Source organism: Formica exsecta, unplaced genomic scaffold (genome assembly GCF_003651465.1).
Source record: "Formica exsecta isolate Colony F162 unplaced genomic scaffold, ASM365146v1 scaffold31, whole genome shotgun sequence".
Lineage (NCBI taxonomy): Eukaryota > Metazoa > Arthropoda > Insecta > Hymenoptera > Formicidae > Formica > Formica exsecta.
Window position 1 is genome coordinate 459,777 of NW_021850355.1, and position 26,735 is coordinate 486,511.

General features: G+C 34.4%; 2 protein-coding genes and 1 long non-coding RNA gene across 7 annotated transcripts in view; 1 reads left to right on the forward strand and 2 right to left on the reverse strand.

Moving 5' to 3' along the window:
* LOC115237839 overlaps positions 1-4,518 on the reverse strand; it is a 10,543-nt gene extending 6,025 nt beyond the window's left edge. The window contains exon 1 of the mRNA XM_029811178.1: positions 3,500-4,518. The gene's annotated coding sequence lies outside the window, so the exon portion shown is untranslated. The remainder of the gene's footprint in view (positions 1-3,499) is intronic.
* Positions 4,519-12,038: 7,520 nt separating this feature from the next.
* LOC115237838 (iroquois-class homeodomain protein irx-4-like) overlaps positions 12,039-26,735 on the reverse strand; it is a 31,452-nt gene continuing 16,755 nt past the window's right edge. The window contains exons 1-5 of one of the 4 annotated variants that reach the window (XM_029811175.1): positions 24,888-25,948; positions 13,859-14,190; positions 13,278-13,546; positions 12,880-13,044; positions 12,039-12,488 (exon numbers count right to left, since the gene is read on the reverse strand). In XM_029811175.1, coding sequence (XP_029667035.1) covers positions 12,221-12,488; positions 12,880-13,044; positions 13,278-13,546; positions 13,859-14,190; positions 24,888-24,942 — 1,089 coding nt within the window. In that variant the 5' untranslated portion in view covers positions 24,943-25,948 and the 3' untranslated portion in view covers positions 12,039-12,220. Of the gene's footprint in view, positions 12,489-12,879; positions 13,045-13,277; positions 13,547-13,858; positions 14,194-24,887; positions 25,949-26,735 lie in introns of those variants that run through there. The other 3 variants (XM_029811174.1, XM_029811177.1, XM_029811176.1) reach the window with 3 other exon arrangements.
* On the forward strand, positions 14,206-16,979 carry LOC115237841. Of its 2 annotated transcripts, none has more exons than XR_003884403.1 (2): positions 14,206-15,463; positions 15,637-16,979. It is a non-coding gene; the product is annotated as an uncharacterized LOC115237841 (long non-coding RNA). The 2 variants fall into 2 exon arrangements; XR_003884402.1 differs by having other exon boundaries at positions 15,777-16,979.

Genomic DNA, 26,735 nt, shown 5'->3' on the forward strand with positions numbered 1-26,735 from the left:
CGGTTCAGGAGAGACCCTGTATTCGCGATCGAATGCTTCTTTTATCGGGTGAAGCGACGAGATCTCATTGCCATTTAAAGTGTCCGTTAAATGTCGCATTATAATAACGATGTAAAATCGTTTATAACCAGAATGAGATATTTAAGCCAGGGCTTGAAAAAATATCTGGGAAGAGAATTCAAGAATATTGAAAACTTGATAATATTTCAATTATAAATGATTGAAAATGTGAAGATCTTTCTGAATTTAATTAAACTTTAGGGATAAAAATAAATTAGTAGAATTTTTATTTTGCATAGAGCAAAATTCCCAAAATGTTAGCAGTCAATTTATTTATTTATTTTTTTTTCAAGCAAACAGAATTTTTATTACGTAAAATATTGCATAATATTGAGAATGCCAGTTTCTCCTAAGAAATATGTATTGGAAAAAGATTTATTGCTATTATTAACCATTGTAAAATTTTTTATTGTATTGTTTTCATATATTCGAAAAGACAATTGTTGCATCAGCTTATTCTATTATATATTCTCTCGGTTAAATCTCTTCAGTCTACATCCAATACCTAAAATCATTTCGCGGTTGAATTGCGTGACGCGCCAATTTCAACGATAAACACGTGTTACGGTTTCGCTTCGGAAGCATGCTGCACCTGATCTTATATGCATACAGATGCATATTTTACATTCCTTCGCATCAAAGTAAAGAATTCCTGACCTAGTGCCCGCGCTAACGGTAATATCGTAATACGCCGTATTTAAAAATTGCGCTCTCAATGACTTTTGCAAAAAAAGATAAAATTATCTATCTATATTTTTAATCATTCGTTTATCCGATTGTCCGACACGTAACAAAGTCTCGTTTCGTTCGAATAATAGTCAAATCGGTAGTCGAATATTTGATTTTGAAGTTGATCTTTGATCATTTGACCTGGGATCATTATAACGGAATAAAAAAAAAACCGAGTAAAAAACTGAGATAATCCGCGAATAGTTCACAGATTTATTCGTCGATTTGTAATCAAAATCATTTGTTTTTAGAGTGTGACCTCCGAGATTGCCATTCACGACCAATGCCAAGAATTGCCTCGTTGAATAATTAATTTACGGTGTATGCGCGTAGCCAAGTGTGACGAGGAGTAATTACGCGCGGTCGTAATCTACTACTTTCTAATCATATGCGACACGTGCGGATGTTTTTCCGAACAAACAATTAAATCGAGTTGGCGTAATTACTACGAAAAAGAACGTATTGGAGTAATAGAATTTTAAAAAATAAGATTAAAAGAGAATTTTTATTTTAACTACTTTCTATGACACACTTTTTTAGCAATGATAAAAATTAGATTTTAAGAAGGAAATGAAGGAACTATATTGAAATATTAGAACACAGATTTGAAAAATTTAAATAGACATTAGCATTTTGATTTTCTTTTAACAGAATAATAATTTAAAAAAAATTGCTATACATCATTTTATATATTCCTTGATGAGCATATAATATTACAGATTGCAAACCACTGATTTCTAGAGATTTATTGTGAGCATCATGATCGCTCCTTTCACGTAATACAAATATTTCTTTCATAAGACGCACGTTCATTAATGCGCAAACACGCACGAGAGATCGTGCTTCTGTAATCCGAGATTTTCCACATCATAGCGAAAGCGAATGTGGCAATTCGCAGACGATCTGCGACCGTCTCACGTGCATAAATTATGGCGATCTAGATATGAATGTGAATGAAAATATAGGATGTGCTTTATTTGGTTTATAAGCTTTGTTAGAATATAATAATTTTAATTATCATACACGAGATCAGATCAGATCATATCTTTCTTTTACAAAATAAAAAAGATTATATTTATAAAATTTGGATATTTTAGGGTGAAACAAAAAATATTATTAAGAGTTATTGAGGACTTCTTTTTTCCATATTAAAAATGAAGGAAAGCAATTAAATAAAATATAATAATTTTGTGTATATAATATATTTAATTAATAAGTTCCTGAGACGTATATCTCTTTCTAAGCACTATTTTTCCTCGCGTGTTTGTTTAACATCCCAACACTTTCTCTTTTAAAATAATAAAGAATTCTAATCAAGGTGAAGTAATCAACCTTAAAACACACAAGGTGAGTTAATCGAGGAAGGTTAATTGAGGAATCGGAGGGATTGATAGCGGTCTCGCATACTAATGAGAGGATGATCGTTAAGGTCGAGGCCACGGCACGGATATCGCCTCGGGGATTCGACTAATGTAAGTTCACCAGGTTGTAGACTTGAAACCCGTCGGATGAACCTAGTCAAACGGGTAGGAAAATCCGGATTTTCAAAGAACCGCGAAATGTGCCGACGCACGAGGTCGTGGATCTTGACACGCGGATTTTATAATATGAGGTAAAGAATATGAGATAATGAATGCAAGTACCGTTCGCGCGAGGAGGCGGAAATAAATTCGTACTTGTGTCGAAAAATGCGTAATGCATTGACACTTTTATTTTATGTGTTACCTGTAGAATTTAAATATAAGCTCTTCAATATTTATGTAATGATTCAATATTTATTTCACTCATTCTTTAACGATTTTCCATCCATCTTGTTTTCGTCAAAATATTGATAAGAAAAAAAAAAATTTAATTTCGGAACATCAAAATAAAATTTTAACGATGTAAATAAATAAGAGAATCTTGTTTCTTCTCGTTGTCAGTCAGATTCTGCCGATAAAATTTTAATTCATGCTCCTCGCGCGATCGCTATAGTCTCGGAAATAGCGAGTTTGCGTTGCAACAATATGCAAAACCTATGTTTCGCAGAAAGTACAGTGCGAGATCGATTCTTCATGATGTCTTTCAGAAGATATACACTTTCAAAGTATAAATACGCGACCGTTATGCCGCATCTACACATCTATGTGAATGCTTCTAAATTGATGCTGTATACTCGGTGTAATCATAAACCTTCATATTTCACTGCACGTGCCTAACCACGGAGATTAATCCGTTCGTTCACTTCAACAAATTATCCCAAGATCCATCTGTCGACATATCGAATGAAAAAAAATCGAACGACAGTATAAAGAAAAAAGTTGGGGTATAGACGATGCGGAAGAAAAAGAGTTTGATGGTCGATTAAACCTGATATCGCTCTGAGGAAGAGAGGCATTTCTTTTCCCGGTCACTTGTCATTAACATAAAATAATCATCCAATGTTGTAAAAATATCGATAAAATACGTGTTGTCCTTCATAATAATCCTCTTATTTTGTAATTAAAATATTTAATTACAAATTTTCATTGATTAAAAGAGAATTTATACGTGTATTTGATAGGTAAATAAAATTTTATAATTAAGAATAATGAAGAATTTCAAAAATGAAAAAGATATACTTTGCGTATCGTTATAAACAGAATTAGTAAAAGCGGAAAGAGAGGAAGGTTGATTAAATCTGAGATGGCTGTAATTAACAAACCAACGATTAACAAGCTTATTGTTTTACCTTTATTCACAACAACAGGTATGATATTTCGCGACGGTGCAGCGGCTCGGATCGACGGCAGATCCGCCGGCCGGTGATATGTAGGGTAAATCTTGATACACACTGATTAACAGAGAGCTGGCACACAACGGCTTTGCGCGTCGAAGCAAACACGCGCGCACGTCCAATTTTTACACGCGCATATCTTTTTCGTCTGTACCCGAATAAGATGAAAAGTATCTATTTTATCTGGGCATTTTCGGTCATAAAGAGAGAAAGAGAGAGAGAGAGAAAAGGAAAAAACGAGCCGATCCAGTTCTCGCTCCTTGTTAATGCCCGTTCCGTTTCGTGCCTATCCGGAGAACGGACAGACGGTCGGATATCGAGATATCGAACGCTGCTTCCCGCGACTCGCACAGATGATGATCTGTCATCGCACAGATGATAATCGCGTCGCCGCATGGATTTTATCCGCGACGCTTCATCTCGCCCGTTGATTGACCCTTGAGTGCTCCAAAGCGGATCAATTGAATATATTGGCACAATTAATTAATTTATGGATCGGAGGTGAGGGAGGTGAGGGAGTAAAGATTCATCCCAATCCCCGTGTCACCGATCTTCGGCGCAAATCGAAATTGAATCGTCGAATATTTTCTCCACGTTTATTAACGTAAATCTATCTGTATTAATCTCGACAGATCACGCTCGGAATACTGTATACGTTTTCTATTGTCAACGTTTCATTCGCGGATTTTATATCCGATCAATCTTCTCTTTGTCGGGACGTATTCTCCACCGCCGTATCGATCCGCGGATGTTCGCGGGTATCTCTCTCGGAGCGATACGCTATCAGTCCGAATATTTATCTCCTTGTAACATCGCGCGGTTTTTCCTCGTCTTTGTTTTTCGACTTTGCGCTCTTTATCCACCCGCGATACGTCAAACGGCCGTGGCCGGATTCGCTTGCTCGCGCACGCGGAGATAGCCGTGTCAGTGGCTTGCGCGCTGACTTTTACAGACTGATCGCGATTCCGCGATTGCACCGTCTCTGGCGCGGATCTCGCGTCTCCCCTTCCTCGGGTTACGCGCGTGTACCCTCCTCTTGTTCCCCCAATATGCGACTTTGAGTTCTGCGCGCTCGATAAATTAATTTATTATATTTATTTATTAATATTTGATAGCGATTTATTAGCATCTTTATATTGGGAGATAAATATTTATACTTCACATATATATGCGTGTCAAAATATTTATTATTGTACATTATATTCGTTTCTCTCTTGTTGCGTTTGTACTTTTATACATCTCTTACGAAGAAGAAGGTGTGATAAACACTTGAAGCTTGATATAAATCCAAATAAACATCGATAATAACCTTCCTTCTCTGCTTCTCGATTTTCGCAATTCTCGGAGGAGCCGTTATTTCGTTTCATTATACGAAAATAGTTGGTCCAATCTTCTCGAACGTATCTTGCATTCCGAAGCGAAACGAGAGAGATGCGAATTAAAATTCGTACACATATTATTTTTGAAAAAGTGCTGAGACAGAAGGTGGTTCCGAAACAAGATATATCTCAAGATTAAAGTGGATGTATACATTGGATATGTATCTATCTCCAATCCAGCTTCTAATATACAAAGTGTAACGCGTAATGAGAGGAACAAATATTGGGAGATTTATAGCATTCTAGTATATTGTGTATGCAAATTTTTAAATTGCATCTTCTAAAAAAAAAAGAAATTCGAGCATCAAAAAAGTATTCGAACCGACGATACTGTAAGTATTTACTTTTACGATTTGTGCGAAAAATATAAAAGAATTTTGTTATGTATATTATACAATACTTCTTCTTTCTCTCTCATATGTGCAGAGAGATTCTTTAAATTTTTTTTTGAATTAAATAAATTTTTAGATAAAAAAATTTCTGAAGTTAATTTAAATTTAATTTATATAACAAAGGGATTTTTTGAACTATTAAAATATTGAAATATTTCAAGATTTTTTATAAAGAAGACGAATATTAAATACGACAAAAAAAAAAATTTGATCGGACAAGAGGAGTTCAATTTTATGTCTCTTTCTCATCGTACCACGCGTTTTACAGATGCACTTCTCAATTTCTTAGAGGATTTTAGAGTAAAGGCACGATGTATTGTCCAGAATTCGTGACGTATCGCGCAAACCCACTTCGGGGGAGAGAGAAAAAAGAAAGAGGGAGAGCGAGTTCTCCTTTCGTCTCCCACCCCCGTCGCTGTTCTGGATCTAAATACGGAATTGATATTGAGAACGAAGAGACACACGCGGAAAAGGAATATGGGCGGTTACGCAAATGAAGGAGCTAACCGGCCAGAGAATGAAAAAATGGGAAAATCGAGGTACATCCATACGAAGATAGCGGTATACAGACGCCGCTGTGAAAACGAGAAAAAGGGGGTTAAACAGGGAAAGGTGGTTACGTTTGTAGAGCGTCATGATGAGATTACCGTTAACAATAACGAAAACGATAGGAATAAGAATAAGGATAGACATCATCAAATCATCCCCCATTAGTTTTCTCAATTTTAACAATTTCTTTCTCTCTCTCTTTTGTTTAATGCACTCAATATTTTCATAATATCAAAGAAACTTGATAAAATTAATATCTATTGAAACTTAATAAATATCTTTCACCCGCATACTATTAGATTCTAAATAATTATTTCTCATAATCAATGATAATAATTTCCGCAAATAGTTCAAAGTTATTCGATCTTGTGAATATGGATGTTTGTATCTGGTCGGAAGGTCTCAAGTAAGAAGAAAACACGCAAAGTTAAAAGTTTTTTAACATATTTTATTAGATTTGTCTGTGGAACGAACAAGAGGTTTCATAATACGATAATACTAATCCTAAATGAAATCTTCGAAGGCTCGCGCGATCCTCACACGCTGAAGATCCGCCTACGTCCCCCCGAAAAAGAATTCTTTCTTTACATTATCTTTTATCTTTTATCGAAGAGATATAAGATATACGAGCGAGAAATAACTCGTCGGATACGCATGTTAGGATACGCGCGAGTCCCTCTTTCATAACAAATCGCATAATTTGAACAAATCACGAACGAAGATACAATCGAAACGGGAAGAAGAGAAAAAGAAAACAACATGTATACGTATAACAATTATACGCAATTATAGTCGTAACGTATCGCGTTTTAAACATATATAATTAATCTTAAATCAATATATCTATATAGGACCTTACCATACTTGTACGAATTACAATAAGAAGTCGATAATATGGCACTTACTATATAGTTCACGGTGTGTCTTTGTGTGTTGTGTAAGAGCCGAACTTAAAACCGCGGTACATAATAACAGATTAGTTATTGTCTAAGTAGTAGAGCGATATGCTTATCGGCGTGGAGAGTGAAACTGCCCGCGCATGGCTGTAACAGGTTCGTGCAGCTAATTAAAGGCTGACACCTCTGTCGCGTATATATATATCCGCGACGCCGATCCTGTATGTGTGTGTGTGTGTGTGTTTGTGTGTGCCCGGATAATAGACGGAACTATGCACAATCCTCGTCCCGTCTTATTTCATTTCCTGTATAAAAACGTCCAAATATAAGATATTTACGATATATTGCCTCGTCGCGCGATATATATAAGGGTGCAAAATCACCGCGAATTTTCCGCCCCGAGCGATCGGAATCTCTAGTTCCCTTTTTCGCTATCATGTATCTTGCAGTGAATTCGCACATCCAATAAAATTTGCCGTTAACGCAATCGATAACAATCTCTTCGAAAGGAATAAAATTTCTCGAGAGCTCGGCGTGATCGATTTAACTCGCTTCTCTCTCAAAAATCTCGAAGAATCGTGTCGAGAATTTCTTGTTTAATTTTGCGATCGAGACATGGGGGGGAGAATAATTTTCTGTTACCACACATACACAATGTAAGTGTAATATCGAGATTAATTGTCTTGAGAAAAGCGAGTCAGACCATCGTTCCTCTCTCATCGCGAGTACACATATTTCTGCGAATATATATAAAAGATTTATATTCATGATCTAATTTCTCTCTTCTCTGTGTGGAGAATTTTCGAAAATGGCCGATAGACTGCTTAGAGATTATAATCGAACACACGATAAGTACCTTCCGATAACATTCCGAAAGAGAGTGACTTTATTCTATTCCCGAGATCTCGTTTTAACGAGGGTGAGCAAGATTACGATTGTATATAACACTATAGGAAGCTCCGTTCGCCGTCAACTCGAATGGCGGATTAAGATACGTTCTTGGCGAATTGTCGTTGTTGTACGTAATGGTCGTAGCTCTATACGCTAAAAAAGACGTCCCTCTCGCGAGTCGAGACGTCCCGGTAAAAAGGCACACTTAATTCTAGGTCGTTAAGTTTTTGTACGATAGTAACTGTCGGATCTCTCGATTTCCCAGTAATTCTCTGAATCCTGCACGCGCTCAATATACGAGAGTTGTGATCGACAATAACACTCTAAAAGAAAAAAAAAAAAAAAAAAAAAGAATCGAATAAGGGAGATTTAGACACTTGGCTATGGCATGGCAGTGTGGTCGTTCCGTTGTAAAGGTACGGTGATCCACAATAATTTACCCAGGGTGTCCTTTCACGATATCTACGATAGATTTTTTACCAATGAGAGTTTGGAATCGATAGTTCCTCAGCAAAAATGTTACAGGACGAGTTATGTGATTCAAAGATTTCTCGAAAACTAAGCTTCACAAAGATAGATGCACACAGAATTATAATTTACAGTTATATAATTCTTCTTGTTTAGATTTTATTTTGATAGTATTTTCATTTATAGTTTATTTGGAAAGATATACAATGATGAAAATTTAAAAAGTGTAAAGCTATTTTACGAAAATAAATCTTTAAATTTATAAAAAAATAGGATTTCATTAAAAGTTTAATATATTTGATATTAAAGATTTATTAGATATTAGATATTTTTAAGAAATATAAATTGAATTATTATTTGTTCTTAGAGAAAGTTCATTTCATGATATATAAATAAATATTATTTAATATAATATAATAATAAATATATAATATAATAAATATTATATTTATATATTTATAAATATAAATATAAATATTATATTTATATTTTATAAATATTAATATATTTTTAATATATTTAATATATTATTATAACATATTATTTAATATAATATAATCCATTACCAAATAATTAATTTTACGAAAATGGATATAATAGCGAATGTAATATTAATATATTTAGTGTATCATAAATGTGTGTGAAAAAGTAATTATAAATAAATGCAATAATAGAAAATTGGCGATAAATTACAATTTTTTCCTCGATATTTTAGCTAAGGGAATCTCGATTTTAGATTCATTTAAAAATTCGTTTCTTTTAGGACACCCTGTATAGATTTTGCACTAATATCGGGCGTGTGTTAGCGCACCGTTCGGATTGTAAATATCAGGACGATAAGAATAATACAATCACTCTAATCTTAATTCACAACCGAATCGGCTCTTTCCGAAAGTAATATTAGAAAGAAAAAAAAGCAAAAAATACACAAGGGATGAATAAACGAAACATTTAAAAGTGCACGTGAGACCGTCTGTGTTATTTTCATTAAAACGATAGAGGGGATGGAAGAAAGGAAAAAAAAATTAAAAAGGAAAAAGATAACGAAAAGAAAATACACATACGCTAGTCTCACGAAGACGAGAGAAGTAATCTACACGTCTTCGATGACACTTGGCGTTTATGTCCCCAGGTCAACATTAAGAAAAAACTGCTCCAAATAAAAAGTAGTCAAGAAATTGAAAATGGAAATCTCTATGCCATTTTATCAAGATTAGGTAAATAGTGTTTTAATTACGTATATAACGAGGAATTATGCGAAACACGGGAATTTTCCGCATTGTCGTGTGCGATATTGACATCTTATTATGTACCTCGCCATCGTTTTTTCTACCCCGTTCCCCCTTTCCCTCTCGCGTTTGCCAAAATTCATCTGTTCTCTCTCTCTTTCTCTTTCTTTGCAATTTTTTTTTCGCCGCTAATAGAAATTACCCTTATCACTGTAATAACAAGTAGCATCAAGAAAATGTCGTATTAAAAAATAAATTTCAATCGTACAATTAACAACATTATCCATGAACATTCGCCTTTCTGAGTCCGCGACGCGCCTTCCTAATAGGATGACTATTCGTGGTAATTCGCAAGTATTCGCAACTCGCATGCGCTGACCTGGATGCAGTTTTTCCAGGCGAGTTCGCGAATTCATTTCGTTCCTTTGTAACATTTACACAAAATTCGCAACGTCACACTGTCGCAACTTCGAAGAGCGATGAGCGCAAAATTTAATTATTAGTAATTAAAAATAAGAGTCTTTGGTTTTTTGCACACTTCTCTCTAAGATCTTAGCCTGTGTCTCGTTGACGCATTTTATAATTGATTGTACGAAAATGCATTATACTGGCATATATTTTTTTTTCTTTCTTACCACGCGCGCTCGAGCTAATTTTGATTCAGAATGATCCGATATACAATACGAGACAAATGCAAAATGCGAGGATGATAGAAAATATTTAAGATTCTTTCTAAAAGTTAATGAAATTTAGAAACGACTTATATTACAATAGGATGATCAAAATAACCAAAGAGCTTTATTAAAATTTTGTCGGAAAGAGAAATTATTAAATGATTGAATGGATACGAGAGATCATATCTCGATAGAATTACATAAATGTTAATAGTCATTACACTGTGAATTATCCTGTCAATTGTACTATCAAGAAGATTCGCTTCCGTTATTTCGTAAAGCGGACCGATCTATCGATCTACTCTACGTCATATGCGCTATCAGCAGCAATTAGCGTCTCGCAGTCTTTCTGGTTCGCGCTGTTCTTAATTTTTTTTTTTTTTTTTAAAATTTTTGTTTTTTTTGTTTTTTTTTTTTTTTTAAAATTTTTGTTTTTTTTGTTTTTTTTTTTTTTTTAAAATTTTTGTTTTTTTTGTTTTTTTTTTTTTTTTAAAATTTTTGTTTTTTTTGTTTTTTTTTTTTTTTTAAAATTTTTGTTTTTTTTGTTTTTTTTTTTTTTTTAAAATTTTTGTTTTTTTTGTTTTTTTTTTTTTTTTAAAATTTTTGTTTTTTTTGTTTTTTTTTTTTTTTTAAAATTTTTGTTTTTTTTGTTTTTTTTTTTTTTTTAAAATTTTTGTTTTTTTTGTTTTTTTTTTTTTTTTAAAATTTTTGTTTTTTTTGTTTTTTTTTTTTTTTTAAAATTTTTGTTTTTTTTGTTTTTTTTTTTTTTTTAAAATTTTTGTTTTTTTTGTTTTTTTTTTTTTTTTAAAATTTTTGTTTTTTTTGTTTTTTTTTTTTTTTTAAAATTTTTGTTTTTTTTGTTTTTTTTTTTTTTTTAAAATTTTTGTTTTTTTTGTTTTTTTTTTTTTTTTAAAATTTTTGTTTTTTTTGTTTTTTTTTTTTTTTTAAAATTTTTGTTTTTTTTGTTTTTTTTTTTTTTTTAAAATTTTTGTTTTTTTTGTTTTTTTTTTTTTTTTAAAATTTTTGTTTTTTTTGTTTTTTTTTTTTTTTTAAAATTTTTGTTTTTTTTGTTTTTTTTTTTTTTTTTCGCCATATCATAGGTCTGTAACAGCTTACGTATATATTACAGAGGTAAAGATATAGTATATAATGTACTTTGAGAAACTGCGATACATAATATATACCTGTATCTTTACGTCGACATAAAAATCAGAGTTAAAACAAAAGATTATCGTGAGCAGAGAAACACTATTACTAGAAATAATATAGTCTCGATGCCGCGTAGATCTTCATTTATCTCTATTCAGCTAACTAACGATCACGTACTTCTCGAAGAGCGAATATAACTTTTGTACTTGTGCGGTTACTTTTTTGTTCTCTTTTTTTCGTTTTTTTTTTCTTTAATAGCTTATACATATTATTCAGACTTGTTTCTCTTAATTAAGGCAGAGTTTCGTGATGCTCGGGCTAAGCACTTTGGCACTCGCTGGTTTCGGTTAAGTTGATAAATCCCCTTTTACGTCCATATATACGCACGCGTTATACGTGTTTGTCCGTTTTTTTTTTTTTGTTAGACGCAAAAGAGAATTTTCTTCCTTTTCGCGTAATTTATTTATAATAAGATCAGGTAATGTAACGGTATGGATTAAACGCGTCGTTATGTATAGCTTCAGGAACGAAGAACGGAGAGAAAACCGCACTCATCGTCAAAACATCATCGTTATTAGCTATCCGACTAATCCAAGAATTAAAAATGTAACGCTAGTTTAAAAACTTAAAACGCGACACACGATATAAAAATCCAACGAGCGGATTTTGCCGTCATTTTGGTACTGGTATTATCGTGGGCAAACGCGAGGAACATCGATTGCCGAGCGATTAACAATTTATTTAATATATGAAATCTAACAATCGTTCGTTTTTTTTTTTTTTTTTAGAATTTTCTTTTTTTTTGTTTTTTTTTTTTTTTTTTCTTTTTTTTGGAAACAGAACAATTCTTTTTTTTTTTTTTTTTTAGAATTTTCGTTTTTTGTGTTTTTTTTTCTTTTCTATCCTTTTTATGGACAACAGAAGAAAAATCAAAAATTCATTAAATATTTCCCTCTATCTTGTAGTCACCCAACACGCGAGGGACATCATTCTTGTTCTTCGTTGTCCTTGTCACTGGCAATGGTGGAAGCCTTCCCTCTTCTGTTCGTTTAGGGATCGGCTGATGGCGGTCGTTGCCTCGGAGGCTCGTACGGACTGGCTACAGCAATCTCCACGAGCATCCTGAAGGAGTCCCCGTTGTCCTGGTGAGCATAGGCGTTCTCGAGAGTCCGCGGCGGCAGACCACGATAGTGAATTTCGATTTGCTGTTGCTGCTGAACACCGGGCGTTGCTGAGAGGTGCTCTCGAGGGGCGCTCCAATACGCAGCGGGTTCGCCGCTGGAGTTGTCGTGGGAACTGTCAGAATTATTGTCATCCCTGTAAAAAGAGAAATGCCACGTTTAATTCACTAATTTCTGAAACATTGACGTCTGCGTTATTCGCAGAAACACGTGGCACGAATCACGTGCGAGAATCAGCGATATAAAATCTAAATCACGGTGTCACCGAAAGCATGTATTAGATGAAAAAAAGGTGACTGGTTCTTTTATAAGATATTTTTACATATCTCAATGTATTTGGTGTATTTTAGTTTTAATCAATTTTTTTCGTTTTATTTTTATTTTTAATTATTGTGTTCGCGATTGCGAACGTCTTTAACGTTTGCAAATAGCTGAGAAGCGTTTAGCGGATAATAGTTGCAAAGCTTCTGCTATTCTATTTTTTTCCTCCGTATCGAACGCAACCGTTGTATTGGTACAAAATTTACCTTCGTCGAGCAGGAGGATGAGAAATATCGTCGCCGTCTAACTGCTCGACTTGGGCTTCCGCATAGGGGCGAACGATTACGTTGGGCCATCGTATCGAAGGACGTTCGTCCTCGCTGTGATAATCGTTCGGACTGCTCTCGTAATCGTTCGGGCTGTCCTCGCTTCTGCGTAGGTAAATCTTGAATGATACATCTAGTATTTTCGTATACTTAATCTACTTATTCTTCTACTTTCTTAAAGTGTTCTCTCAAGCCTTCCTGTATTATTGATTTTTTGATACATGTCAAGAGGTTGACGTAAAGTTAGTAAGTCGGTGAAGCCGGCGGTATTCTTTTCCGCGTTAGCATCTATATTAAAACAACTACGTCGGAAATAGAAGCGAAAGGGAGATATTTACCGATACGCATGTTCCTCGTCGTAATCGTGATCTCTCTCGAGATGCTGCGCCGACGCGGCCGTCCTGTCCACGGCATGTAAATCCCAATTCTGGGACCTCGGTACCTCGATCAGCTCGGACGAATCAGACCTTCGGCCTTGTCGATGAACGCCAGCCTGCACACTACGACGAGCGCGGCGCGATATCGTGTAATGGAGAGGATCCTTGCCATCCTTGCGCAATAAATCGGGCAAGATACGCCGCCTGGCATTTATGAACCAGTTGCAAACCTGCGAAAAGTAAAGCAGTATATGTAGCGGGTCGATGTCGAGGTATTTGTTTCATGTAGGATTGTCCATCCATCTGTCACTATCTCCGAATTTCATTCCCATCGATTCGCTTGATATGCTGACATGTTTATCGTGATTTTTTTTTTTGCCTTCTATCTTTCCTGCCCAAGTTTATCGAAAGATATTTGAAAATTTTTAGAAGTTACTCAAAATGACAAATTTTGATTTTAGATATTTTCAAGATATCTTTAATCGATTAAAAATTTGACGTTTCGTAAAAAAAAAAAAAGAAAGAAAAAAAGTCATACTGACCTGAAGGACTGAGAGCGAGGTTTGCTCGCTGAGATTCGACTTCTCGCTCTCGCTCGGATAAGCGTTGTATCTGTGCTCGATCAGCCAACGCTTGAGGATATTCACCGCTTCCTTAGGTAGGTTTCCGCGGCGTTTCCTACGCGAGGAATCCTGGCCGGACGCGTTGTGGTGATTTCGGTGAATGTCAGGCGACGTATCCGGCGAGATGTTTTCTGTTTCCGATAATCCGCTATGATCGTCATCCGTGCTGCTGGACGCTCGAGGTGCGGGTGGCAGAGCTCCCACCGGAGCTCCTGTCGCGGCTGCGGAGCGTCGATCGTAGTACGGAGCCACTGCTAAAAGATCGTACGCATATCATTAGTTTGTTAATCGTTTATATACAATATATATGTTTTTGTATCTTCGTAAAACGAAAACGAGAGATCCACGCGAGAAACGAATCTCGCGACTCGATTTAGTTGTTAGTTCACAAATTATTTTTGTTTTCTTTTTTTTTTTTGGTCTTTTCTTACGCGGTGGTTGCCCAATCTTTTTATTGGGCTTGGAAAAAGTACGTGGTTTAAATTAAAAAATTAATTAATTGAAAGGGTACTTTCGCAAAACATAGAGACGAATCGTACTCGGTCCGTGTTATTAATCAATTAATGGAGAATATTTTTATCAATGATCTCTGTATTTTTATCACAGAGTCATCTAACATCTTGATGTACTTATTTTATCACAGATTTCTATATCTTATTATTGCTTTAAAAAGGACTAATCTCATATGAAGAGCATCGTAACGCGTTAATTAATAATCGAGTTTGAAGGTTGATAGTGTATTTAAGAATGATAAATTGATATGATAAGAATTTAAAACACACGATGACTTTCGATTGTGCAACGAGATAACAGAGAAACGCGCATGTGTGTTCCACCTGATGCTGACTTCCGAAAGGCAGCTTTTATTTCTTCTCCTCGGGATAAGCAGAAGTTGTTTGAACAGCTAAATAAATGTCAGAATGATACGCCAATAGTTTCACATAAGTCGCTCTTTTCGATCGGTCGGTTCTATTATTATCATCTCCGTTACGAACAGAGACAGCTTTACAAGCGAACGGCGCCGATATCGCGTAAAGCGAATCTTGCGGCGATAACGTGTCAATTACGCGTTGAAGTAATAGAGAGATTCTCAGCATTTACGCGAACGCGCCTACATGTTTCGCGCGTTTCCCTCACGCACAAACGTAACGCCGGATTGGTCGGGATTCGCCTTTCATTGAGGCAGCGCACGCGTATAGACGTCCGGATTATGCAATCCAAGGTTACGGGGGAACGAGCGTAAATAGTAAGGTCGTAAGAGTAAGCGAGTTGCAGTGCGAGAGAGGCAACCGACCAAGACACCGAAGGAATTTATTTCGACGGTGGTCGGTGGTCGAGGATGGTTTTTCGCGACTCGTCGATGCTTTCTCGACGAGGGTGTACCTGATTCCTGATCTCGACATGTGTACCGTATAAAAGGGTGCTTAAAAAAACTTGGATGGAAAAATAAATTCTGCGACTCTCTCAAGATAAAACGGAAATTGATGCAGATGGTCTCGAAGGAGACGATAAGAAGATAATAAGGTACTCTAATGTATCGAAATTTTTTCTGATTCCTTCAACCTTCATTTTTCACACGCAAACTCTACAAAAGAGATTTATTATAATTTATTTATTATTCACGCTTTTTGAAATTTTGCTTCTGTTTTCAATTCGAACGATTCTTCAATGATTGATATTTTTTTTTTTAATTTCAGAATGGTTCTTCTAAAGTTTCAAACAATAATTTTTCGAAAGTCAGTCAGGTGTTAATGTTTCATGATGAAAACTTTATAGATTAATGCACATAATTTGAATTTTAATCATTTATATGAAATTTTCGATCTGATTGTTACAGATTCTAAAGGGATTTCGACAAATTTAATTTATGTATAGGAATCGGATAGTTTCTATTTTGCATCTCAAAGCGGTTAGTTGTGTGTTATCATATAGATCATTTAAAACACATATTTTACATATTATTATTTATCAATTAATAATATCATAAAATTTATTTAATGTGTAATTTTATCTTATATTTTTTTGTATTAAAATTTCAAATAGCTTAAATGAAAAATTCACTATTAAAAACATTATTGATATAAAATATGTTAATTATAATAAATAGTAATAAAGAGAGAGAGAGAGAGAGAGAGAGAGAGAGAAAAATTTTCACTCAAATTTACCGTACGCAACATAAATATTTTCAAATACTTTCGATGACAAAATGTACATACAAATTATTCTAAAAAATAAAACAGAAATATTAACAAATATATATTTTCAGTGCATTTATCATAAAAGCAAAAACATTTGCAACAACTTAATCGAATTTAAACAATTATAGCTTAGTATATTTTGATAGAATGAAATGAGAGATAGAAATAGAGATCTTCGCGAAAAGAGAAATAACATTGATAATTGTGCAAATATTATACAATATCGCGCAACACTCTATATATATATGCGCTATAATCTAAATAAGTCTGCATAAATAAATGAGAGTTCAGCTGTTCGTTAGCCACATAATCAACAATTGTCTTCTGTAATATAATTTTTATCGCTTGTTTCAAGTGCTGGAACCTTTCCCAGCAGAAAGTTCTTCAGGAACGTCTTGGTCTTGTTGATCACGCCAAAGATGAAATCCTCGGCGAGACTTTAACTCGAGCATCGGAAAATTGTGCCGCTATTAGGGCTTAGGCACAGAAATTTTCTCAGTACATATATAAGGTTTCAGACGCCACTGTATCTAACATATCCGAGAGTTAACGGGTCACACGATCGGCGAGCTACGCGGTAAATATTAATATCAGAATGTTACGTAAAAATCGGGGACGATATCTGAAGGGTCAGAAAAAACGCATGCGAGGGTCGCGTCACGTTACTAACATTTGCGAGATATAAAGCTACAATTTTACACATATCCTCGTTATATAAAGCGATTCAAAACTAGATTATATTCATCGACCCTCTTAGAGATGAGGGGGAAAAAAATCACAAAAATTTATAAACGCCAAGCAACGGAGCGATATTTTCCAAAAATTAATCGGGTAATAAAATGCAAAAAAAAAAAGTGCGGGATAAGAGTGTAGTTACTTGTCGAAGTAAAGAATGTAAAATAATACCACTGTACTTCGTACATCGCGTGCGTCGAAAGACACACCGCGCGTAAATCATATGGAAATAAACTCTAAGGTCGGTTTCCCTTTCCACGCAATGCGGTCTCACGCGAGTTGTTATTTGAATAAGATTATGTAAAACTTATGCGAAGCAGAGGTCGATCCGTAAGCAACGCAAACGTCAAAACGTAAAAACAGCAGGGACGAGCGAGTTGTCATGCCGGACAACAAACGCCGCGCGATAAAATTGTATTTCTTCTATAAATTTGCGAAATTTTCGACTTGAAACTCACTTTCGATTATAAAATTAAATGATTATAGGACGATGTAATATAATATAAATTATAGTATGTTACGAAATTATCTTTTCTATTTTATTAATTAAAAAACTAAACAAGATTAAGGAGTAGAAAACTAAATATGATGATATAAAAATAGATCAAAATATTGATAATTTCTAAAATGAAAGTCGTCGACGTACAATACATCTTCGCCGATTTAATCGTCGAAATTGTCGAGTTTATAATAAACGATGAAATCTTGTTTTTTTTTTTTTCTCAATGAATTTGATAAGAAAAAATTGAAAATATTTTTCGTCTATTAATATATCGCTGATCGAAATCATTGTAACATCTTATTAAGCGACGGTCAATATTCATTCAAAGGCATCTTAATTAAACAGCTGAATCACGATCGTCGCTTTTTCGATCGATCGCTACGAACAATTCGTTGCCAACCGCGTTACGCGACACTGCCAAGTGTCATTACACTCCGGTATGCCCGATGTGAGTTTAGAAGCTGGCATTTCATGTCATTATAAATTTAGCAAGATCGGCGTAGAATTGACCGTCGTTACGCGGCGCGACGCGTCTAAAAAAACAATCGGGGAGTGAAACGAAGGCATCGATGATTACATTGCGTTCTCGCCTTCTCTTTCGTTTTTAAAATTTACGTTCGAATGATGCGGACGTTCATAATTACATATACATCTTATACAGTGGAGGTTGACGGGTGATACGATTTACAGCCGAGAGATAATGTGATGATGTTAACGTTACGTATTCTTTCTACAGTCTAAATTTGAGTTGCATCTATACTTTTCTGAATGTGTATCTTTATAATGTTGTTTAGACGCCGGTTGATTCATAAATAAACACTGTTGATATGTACGGTCACCAGCGAAGAAATCGAAAAAGTTTCTTATAAAATATGTAGGTAATAGGAACGGGGTGAAGATTTTTTTCTTTCAAGAATATTTTCTTCGTCTCTTACTTAGCCGCGCGCGATTATACTCGGCTAGCAGTCGCACCTATACCTAGGTAGTGCTAGGAAGACTCGTCGTTCTCAAAATAATCTAAGTGTTCCGCGCTGGTCCCATATTTAGCGCGAATATCGGACTGATTCGAGTACAGGTCAAACAGAGACCGAAATTGCGGGCAATATACGAATATAATTATATTTAAATTGATAAACTTTAAATTAAATTGACAAAAATTATATATAATTTTTTTTTTTTATATGTATTGTGGACAAACATTTTATATTTGAATATACTTAAATTGGCAAACACGCAGAATATACAGACTGAAACAATTTAGACGATCGAGAGATAGGTATAAAATTATTTTATCAGAGAAAGTCGAGTTTATCAAAATTGCATAAATAGCGCGATACGAATCGATATCCCGATATTGAGTATAGCTCGAGGATCTTCTCTCAGGAAGTGCATCGTGCATCTCGTCGAAAAACGACGGTGCTGATTCCGGAAACGGAATCCACTACTAGAGAGTCTAACGCTTAGAGGACCGACTAAACTTAGCGCTTGAGTTTTGCAGTTACGTAAGGTCCAGTAACCCGACGGCGTAAAATTAGGATAGCTCTCCTTGCTCTTGCGTGCGTGCGTGCGCTCTCCTATTTTTTACGCGACAACTGTCCTCGTCTCATAGTTCGGTATATCCATCTATCATGCGGCCCCCGTAACAGAATCCACCATATCTGATGATGGATAATCTCTTATTCATTCCGTATTTATTGGCGTATTGCGAGATTTATCCAGTCACTTATGTATATAAATATCATGCAAAATATTAAATAGCAATTAATAATACATCTATCTAAATATTTGTGTATTTGTATGTCATAGATTTTTTTATAAATTCAACTAAAAAATTTTATAAAAGAAATTTTGAAGATTTTTTTTTGTATGTTAAATATTACTTTTCAAAAAGGCTATAATAAGATAATGCATGACACGATATTTAGCGTTACAAATAATATCCGAAATATCCCGCTGTATTTTAAACTTTATATACGAGAAGCGTGTTAATGATTATATTATATTATATATTTAAGTGGATTGTCGTCGTTTCTAAATCATTCGTCTATTTTCTTACGATTTTCACAGTAAAATATCCATGTAAAGTAGAGTCTAAAAATATTTGGTAACACACAGACACATATAAACTAACCCTTTATGCCCTTATACATATGCAAATAACTTTGATCCTTAGTAGCGTAATGTTTTGTTAGCAGCAATGTGAGTAAATCCCGCAGATGAGGCGCTAGTCGATTTTCGTTATCTGTAAATGTCTCTTTCTGGCATAAAAGAAATTATTTAACAAATATTTTAACACTATTTATTGTCAGAAATCTTTTGAAAATGCATAAATAATCATAGAACTACAGGGAAACTTTTATAACAAATGGCATTCAAACTTCGTCATGAAGTATTTCTTTCATCTACATTTATAATAACTATTTATAAATTTAGATATGAGCCGCTATTCTATTTCAATCGCGATATTTTTCGCTTTCAAAAGGTAAAACTCTTTTCCTAGGAAACTTAAAATCTATTATTATAATAGTGATATGTAATAAAATATACATTATATAAAGCAACACTTTTTCCAACAAGCACGTGTGTAGTCAGAGCTTTTTTATCTTCTTTTTTTATATTTCTTTATACTTGCATATCTTTCGGAGATGAAGTATTAATTTTTTGTTAAGAACAATAAATTCGGGATAACTTGATAAATTAGCAATTAATTTAGCACTTAATTACGCCAATATCCAAATTTAATTTTTTTCTCGCGCTATCAAATTAACGAAAAGTTATTCGGCTATTAATTGCTTACAATTTTATTTAAATCCCTTCGCGCGCGTTTATTGTAGTATGTAGTATATTTCATTTATCTATTACATATATATATAATTATTTCCAATGTCATTCAAGAGAAATTGATATTAGAAAGAAGGTACGGAACGCACGTAAAATTTGTTTCGTTCAGTTATTTCTCGTAAGCAAAATGTAAAGTGCTTTGCATCTTTTTGTACCTTCTTTCGTGAATCGAGTATTTTGTAGTATTTTAACCGTAAGTCCTTCTCTTTTTTATAAAAAGATGTTCCCTAGAGACTAATTATACAGATCTGATAGTCCGTTAATACTATTATACTATTATACCGATAATATTATTTTTTTGTTAAGTCATTGGAATCTTGAAAAAAAGTATAGGATCTCAAAAACGTTGATAGGACGTTTTTGTGATCAAGAAACAGCGATCGAGATTGACCTACGGATGATCAACCGAGCACATTGCATATGGATTCGACCAAGCTAAGGTACGTAATCACCGTATTCAATGCAAAGTGTATTGATAGACCGAGCGTGTACAAACAGATGTCACGGACGTGATCGCTGCGATATTTTAGTACGACCGGATGTAGGGGAAACTATAATACCTGAGATACTTGGTTTTTTTTATTTTAATTTTTCAAATTCCTTCCAGGAATTTTGTACATGTACGCAGATGTTGCCCACATGCAAATAGTCTTGACGTATATGAAAGAGATATTTTACAATTTAACAACAAAAGATCTTAAAGATCTTAAAAATATTGATAATTATATTATAAAACATTTTTATTATATATGACTATTTATTATAACTATGTGAATAGATGAAATTAAATTTCAACGTTACGGAGAATATTAAGAGTGATTCTATGAAAATTCTGTGACAATTTTCGCATATACCTATATAGCAGAACTAAATTTTGTATGTTTAAATTTTTTAAATTTATTTATATGTATAAAGTCTAAAAGTTTTCGACCTAACCATGAACAGTTTCTCTCTCTTTCTCTCTATTTTTATCGAATAAAAATTCTTTTATTATTTTTCTCCTTTCATTGGAATATATTTCTCATAAAAATAATATTTTTCTATCCGTAAACTAAACCATTACTTGAGCGAGCAGATATGAAATACTATCTTGAGTCGAAATCCAACATCTTAAAAACAAAACCGACAGGAGGTAAGACTCGATAGCTGTTTCGAAAAATGAGAGAAATGACTTTCTCTCCGTTAACGGAACGCGAAAAATCGTTCTGTTAATGAGAAGTTACTGTATTATCTCGATGTCATCGTATATATTGCGATTAAGTGTTTCGATGCGTCCGTCATTGCCAAAGAAAGAAAAAGCTATTTATGCAATAGAGATAAATATATACTTGTACATATTAACCTTTCGTCAGTGGCTAATGCTCTCTGAGATCTGGGTCAGTGGCGATAGGGACATTTCATCAAACATGTATCTCTCTCCGTCATCTTCAAAGTTTTTAATTCGTTATTTATTTATTTAAAAAATGTAAAGACGTAAAAAAAGGCAAGAAGATAAACATTGATTTAAAGCAATAATATCTTGTTATTCTATAATTTTAAAATAGACAGATTTAAAAAATCTGATGACATATAGATCGATATCACTAATAATTAAAATTTTGAGACCATTAATGATCATAATTCTATTTTGGTGATTATTTATACTTTACTAATGGCGGATGCTAAAAAGTTTTATCCTACATACACGAAATATATTAACAAGTTTAGCCTGTTTTAGCAAAAAAATCGAATCAAAGAATAAAATAGAGATCAAATTTAGGAAATAAATTCGGATAAATGTTGAGGATCAATAGACTGAAGATGTAAGCCAGGCAATATCATTTTTCGTTGAAAACTAATGAAGGGTAAGCGACCCGGTAACGCTAACCGGTTTAAAAATAATGTCACGTAAACGATACGCACTGAACCATCGAATTGAAAGTGAAGGAGAACGCACGTCGGCGAGTGACATATTTTAGTAAGATAGTCATATTAGACAAGAAAGATGACAGAGGAGTACACATATCGCAGACTCTTTATAAATTCTGCCTTCTTAAAAAAAGCTTAAACTTTTTATAAAAATTCGATATGTTATATAAAAATGTTAAGTCTTTTTGCAGAAAGACTGATCTTTTGTATGAATCATGTAAGAAAAATTGTCAAAAGTCGATATCCTTGAACTTTGATTACTGAATAATTGAGATTTGTTTCCATAAATAACATGGATCACAGAAATATTTAAAACCTGTATTTTAAAAATGTCCCTTTTAATATAAAATTAGCAGAAATCTGTATACATTTTGCCTTTTTTAAATTGTATAATTATTCAAGCAGGATTGAGAAACATGTCTGAAAATAAAGAAACATGTCAGAATTCACACTTGAACAGATAATTTATTAATTTTTACTCTCGAAGCTTCGATGCAATAGAATATTCATAATCTAGTTTAACAAGCAAGAAAAATCAAAATTTTCAGCATCGAACATCGCGATTTTTTTACATCTTCTGCGTTAAAGTTTTTGCTCGCGCTAAAATTCATTAATAAATTTAAATTGTTAACTAACAAATTTGTAATTGTAAATTAACAAATTTAAATTGTAAAATTTAAAAAAAGACAATGCGTGTATATAGAAGCAGATATTAATTTCATGTCTTAAAAAATGCCATATGTTAGAGAAAAACATTTTTTAAATATAAGTTTTAAATATTTCTGTGGTTCATGTTATTTACGAAAATATAAATCTCTCAATTAATATAAAAAAATAACTAATTTTTTTCATTAGATATTTATAAAAGAATTACATTTAGTAGAATCCATATCAACATTAATTTACTTTATATGGCGGTGCACGCAATCTAGCAAGACAAAATTATTTCATTTATCATATGCAAATATTTTGCATTTTTCTATTGTTTTATAATTTTCTATATTAAATATACTAATCGCTAAATTAAAAATTTTTGGTGAGACGTATCTACTTACAGAGAAAATCTTGAGAAAGAACAGATCTTACGTAATATAAAGTTCGAAAAATATAGTTTCGTCTCTTTTTTAATTTTAAAATTAGATTTGATATAAATAATAAAACACAAAAGAGCGCGAGAAAAAAAAAGATAAAATGTTTACGTATATATAGGAAAGCAAATAGAATATTTTGTCTGCTAAGATCGTGCGCCATGATCCGAATCTAATAATACCCAAGTTTAACATTTCATGTATCGTACGATAAGTTTATCAAAGTTTCATGGAACGATGATAGTTTTTCTCCGATCAACATGCTTGACGAACGAAACATCAGCCTTGACAGAAGGAACTTATAGCCCGCGCATTGCCATTGACGTGAGGAGCACGTGGTCGTCCGCTCTTACGAGCGACCTTACGGGGTTTACACGAGTATCCGCACGGAGTCTTCCTGACGTCACGCGCCGGTGCGGCGGCGGAATGACATGCCGTCGAGAGCCACCACGTGCTTTCGACATACGTGAATCGCCTACGCTCTCGTCGCGGCTGTCACGCGTCGACGTAATTCTTTAAAAAGCGCGTGATTCTGATGGCGATTGGCGATCGACGAAACGAGTATTCGTCTCAGATGAATTTGCCAATATCTTGCGATGCTAGTATTTTCGTGCATCATGTGACAATAGTAGCATCATAAATCTCGTGCAATACGCATTGACGTTGCAACGGATCTTACGGAGTCGATATAGTATTTATGTAATTTTAATGTCAATAGATTATTCGAAATTTCAAATGAATAATAGCAAAGCACGACAATTACATATGTCATATATACCGTACAAATATATTATTTCATTAATCGATATAAATAATCGATATAAATAAATATCATAATTAAAAAAAAGGAAATTAAGACTTTTAATTAAAATTATTTATTCTTAAGATTTAAAACTGTTAGCAGAGTTATAGCGGAATAATGCATATTGACAGATGTCACAATACTATCTACGTAATAATAATAAATATTTAAAAAACAGATAGATATGTGAAAAATGAAGAAAAATAAGCGGGATAAAACATATAGTTAAAAATATAGAAGTTCTGTATAAAATTTTTTCGTTTGTTACGCAAGAGAGATTCTCATTTATTATAGTCAATTTAAATTTCGTAAAGAGAAAACTTGGATTCTTTCAAAATTTCATCAATAATTTATATGATGCCGCATGTGGTGCGTTTGAGTTATATTCAATGACATGATAGAATTTTCGGCGTACTTCGTACCGACATGTGACTTGCCGAAATCGTCCGTGTCGAAACCGATCATCCAATATATTCGAATCTCTCCATACTTTCGCCGATCGACAATAAAAAGTTACGCTTGCTTCAATGAACGTGCCGCGTGTGTACGACGTGGCCGCGACTCGCACGCTGATTACAATCTTTCTACATCTACACAATCGCGTGATATAATCCGCGCGTGCCGGTCATTCATAAAAAAGAAATCTCCGCGCATGACCGCGTGTCATCGTCCGACATTTTCGGCTCATCAGACGGAGCAACTTAAAATCCGCCATTACTGTCACTTGCGCGCATGATAAATTTTCACTGTCGAAATAATCATAAACGGACAGTTAAATTCGTCATATTTAAAGCTGACGCGAAACTGACGTACAAACAACGGCTTTGAGAAATTAAGATATATCGTTGAAAAATATAAAATATTTTCTCTGTACCTGGCCTGTCATTGCCCATTCTTTGTTCTAAATGCATGGCGGCCGGAGGTAGCATTCTTTTTGACGCTTCAATGTCGAAAATGTGATGGATGGATTCTTAATAGTTTCTTCTTAATGGTTTTTATATACAATATATATACGCCTTACGGAGTTCTGCCTTCTTTTAAGACACACAATAACACTCTTTTGTCTAATATAAGCTTCTTCACGTCATATATGTGCACTTGTCGATATAGTTCTTGTCGACCATCTATTCTTTCTCTCTTTCTCTCTCTACTCCAGAACAGAACGTTTTCACTGATATCTCTAAGATACAAAACGATACTTTTTTACGCGGCGTGGACACGATATTGTGAATGCCAATTTCCGTCGGTATAAAAAATTTTGCAAAGATCCGCAATGATCCCGTTTGAAATTCCTCGTGGACAAAAAGCTTCGATTCGTCAGCTGTTCCAAATGTCAAAAATGACAGTTGCGTCCCGGTAATCACTCCGAGTATAATCTCTCTCTCTCTCTCTCTCTCTCTCTCTCTCTCTCTCTAGTCTTTTTCTCGACTACGTTCTGACTGCCCGGAGACACGAAAATGATCCTGTTCGAACTTTTGCGCAAACGTTTAAAAGCTACGACAGCTGTGCTCCCGCTTCGACGCAAACTTGTGGAAACACATCGGCCGAAAACCGGTTCGATTAAAACACGAGCGTCCGATCTGGATCGCGAGGCGATGACGACGGTAACGATCGAGAAGACAACGCGAGGACGACATCGGCATTGTCGACGGCGACGTAACCGCCAGGCCGCTTCCTCGGCGCGGCTGCATTTGACGGCAAACTCGGCGCGATGAGCGACGGCGACCGTAGCCGCCGAGAGACCGTCCGTTCGCGATCGTCCGGACACGATTGCCACATCCGAGTGTCTCTCTCACCCCTCCTTTCGCCGATAACAGGACGGATGATCCGGAGTGTCCGAATATCGCGCGTCGACGCCACCGCGACCCGTTTCTTTTTTCTCCTCTTTTTTTTTTTTTTTTTTCACTCGCGAGGACGTGTAGCTGACCCGAATCGTGTTCCGCTCGGCGCGCGACTGCCGGCCGCGGGAGACGCGGCTTCGCTTTTACCCCACTATCTTCGCGCGATCGGAACAACGCGAGAGACGCACACATACGACGCGGTTGGGTTACGTCACGTACTCGTCGTAATGATAGTAGATAGGTAAAATCATCGCGGAACGCGGAGAGTTGGCGGGAAAACTTTACAGTCGACAAAGGTTGCCGCAAAAATATTCTATGTATCTTCCCGCTCCCTTCTATCTCCCTTTCTCATTATCTCTCTCTTTCTTATCCAAAATATATTCAACTTTCGAAATATACTTCATTTGTATATCAAAAGACATACGTGGTCATGTCTAATGGCGAGTGTCATGCGCGGCATTTCTTTAATCGAAATTTCAAAATGCTTGAAATTAAAGTTTTATATATGGTGAATGCTATTTTATGAAAATACATAATATTGTGAAAATGATTTTGAGGCGAAACAAATCATTCTGACCGTTAAACTCAATAGGTTGCATATATAAATTTTCTTAAAGAAATGTGAAATTTCCGCAGCGACCTTGACAGTTCTTTTCACTTTCTATTTTAAATGTTTATTTTAGATATTTCTAAGTATAATATTGTCTAAAGTTTCTATAGAGATTCTGTCTATAGATAAAATTTTTTCCAACTCTCAAAAATAAGAACACCAATTGTGTATGAATACAATCGTATCTGAATAGCGACGATTCAACGTTATTGTAAGCATATTGAAATAAAAAACTAAAACATGTTTAACATTTTTACTTTAACGTTCAAAA